Source organism: Corylus avellana, chromosome ca4 (genome assembly GCF_901000735.1).
Source record: "Corylus avellana chromosome ca4, CavTom2PMs-1.0".
In the NCBI taxonomy this organism is placed as follows: domain Eukaryota; kingdom Viridiplantae; phylum Streptophyta; class Magnoliopsida; order Fagales; family Betulaceae; genus Corylus; species Corylus avellana.
In genome coordinates this window covers 2307289-2309172 of record NC_081544.1, presented here as the reverse complement: position 1 = coordinate 2309172, position 1884 = coordinate 2307289, and the positions used below count along the sequence as shown (strand labels likewise).

The following is a 1884-nucleotide window of genomic DNA, read 5'->3' as shown; positions in this document are numbered from 1 at the left end:
AATATAATACTTTTTTCTGTGATTTTCAGCTGGCTGAACACAACAATGACGGAAAATAGAAAAGTTTTAAACACCAATGATCTTGACGGATTTGACAAGGTGAAGATCAAACTTATATGTGATGATCTTCGCACTTATTCTCTACAAGATGTAGCTCTATAAATTCTAGAGAAAGGAGTTTGCTTCTGTTCTGTGTCACTGTTTTCTTAGCTTTCTTGAAAATTGATGATTATTGTACAACATCATTTATTTATTCTGGTATATGCTTTCTGTAGAGGAAACTGCCTTCCCCGGGATTTCAGGTTGAGGTTGTGCTGGTAGATTCCAACGGCATTGTTACTTCAACACCCAACACTGAAACTGCTGCCAAGAAAACAGATGAAAGCTCGGGGACTTCTCCTGCATCAGTTGATGAGGGTGCATCCAGACCAAGCCAAAACAAAGACTCGAAAGGTCGTGATAAAGATGATGTTTTTTCGGATAGTGAGGCAGAGGAAATCGGTTCTTCAAAGAGCAGGCAAGCAGAAGCAGCTTCTGCAGCAAGAGGAACTGTCATCAATACCACCTCCAGTTCTGAGACTAGGACAAATTCAGATCAAATTGCAAGTGTATCTCGTGAGACTGAACATTTATCTCTGGGAAACACTGGCCCAACACAGATGCATGTTGATAGTGAGCGTAAAAGTGATGCTGTTGGTGGAGCTGTACCAGCCCTTGAGGTGCCCAACACAGAAAGTGAATTCAAGGCAATGGCTGCTGATGCTTCTGTCTTTACATTTGGAGATGATGAGGACTTCGAAAGTGAATAAACCGGTGCGTTGGATTGTTTGCTTTAAATTCAGATAATTTGTACATAAAATGGCTTGCTAGTTGTAAATGCACCAATTGCTTATAAGATGGTCATGTTCAATCCATTTGTTTACTTGGTAATGTAACGTCTGGTTCGGTTCTGGTGTATTGGATTGTTAAATAAAATATTTGGCTGGACGTGAGAATAATTTTTATATTATGAATTTGTTTTATTAGTTCCAATGAAGGATAAAAGCTATTAGATGTCAATATCCACAGCCAATCTGATGTTAATTTCGTGTATTTTCCCCCGTTGTGCATCCAAGTATTTGGGTAAGGCTATGAGAAGTATTTGGGTAAGGCTATAAAATATAAATAAACTAAATAGAAATAGAAATGCTTGGTTCGTTTATTAAATAAATCAAACTAAATAGGAATTGAGGCTCATTTATTAAATAGGTAAGACCCATCGAATAGACTTAGATCCCTTCCAGTATGTATCACTACAATTATAAATAATTTTCTACTACCAATTATATATATAAAGCCTTTATTCAAGTAGAAGTAGAAGTAGTTCAATAAAGAGTTATATTTAATTTTAAACTTTTAAATTGAGAGAATTCTTGTCTTTGCAATTTCATCCATGTGCTGCAGTGAGTTAAAAAATCCAATGGATTCTAAGCGGGCTGATTGGCTCAATAAATCAACAATTCATGCATAATGTTCCATTCTCGAACCACCCAATATTCTTTGTACATTGAGTTAAGACTTTCTAGCCCTCAGAAATTAGCCCACATGGGCCACAAGGTTGCAAATACATTGGTTTGACACAAACCCTGATTTTAATAACCAGGCAAGAATTTGTTCACCTTGCCTCACCAAATATTTGCACCAACACTAGCTGCAAAAGCATAGCCCCAATTCCTGAATCCTTGATTTCACAACAAAGTTCAAAGGCTAGCTTCTTTATAATTCAATTTTTTTTGCATACCCACCAAGAAAAAAATGACAAGGATTATCTCTCTAAGTGACAAAGGGTTGGTCTAATCTAATATGCCAAATCAACAATGCAAAGTAAAAGTAATGGATAATGAA

General features: G+C 36.5%; 1 protein-coding gene across 1 annotated transcript; it reads left to right on the top strand.

Annotated features, from left to right (window-relative positions):
* Positions 1-29: 29 nt before the first annotated feature.
* Positions 30-1025, top strand: LOC132176982 (phosphatidylinositol 3,4,5-trisphosphate 3-phosphatase and protein-tyrosine-phosphatase PTEN2A-like; the record flags this gene model as incomplete). Its single annotated transcript, XM_059589158.1, is given in 2 exon segments — positions 30-99; positions 276-1025. Coding segments are annotated over 2 exon segments (604 nt in total), but the record flags the coding sequence as incomplete, so codon positions are not given.
* Between the last annotated feature and the right edge of the window lie 859 nt (positions 1026-1884).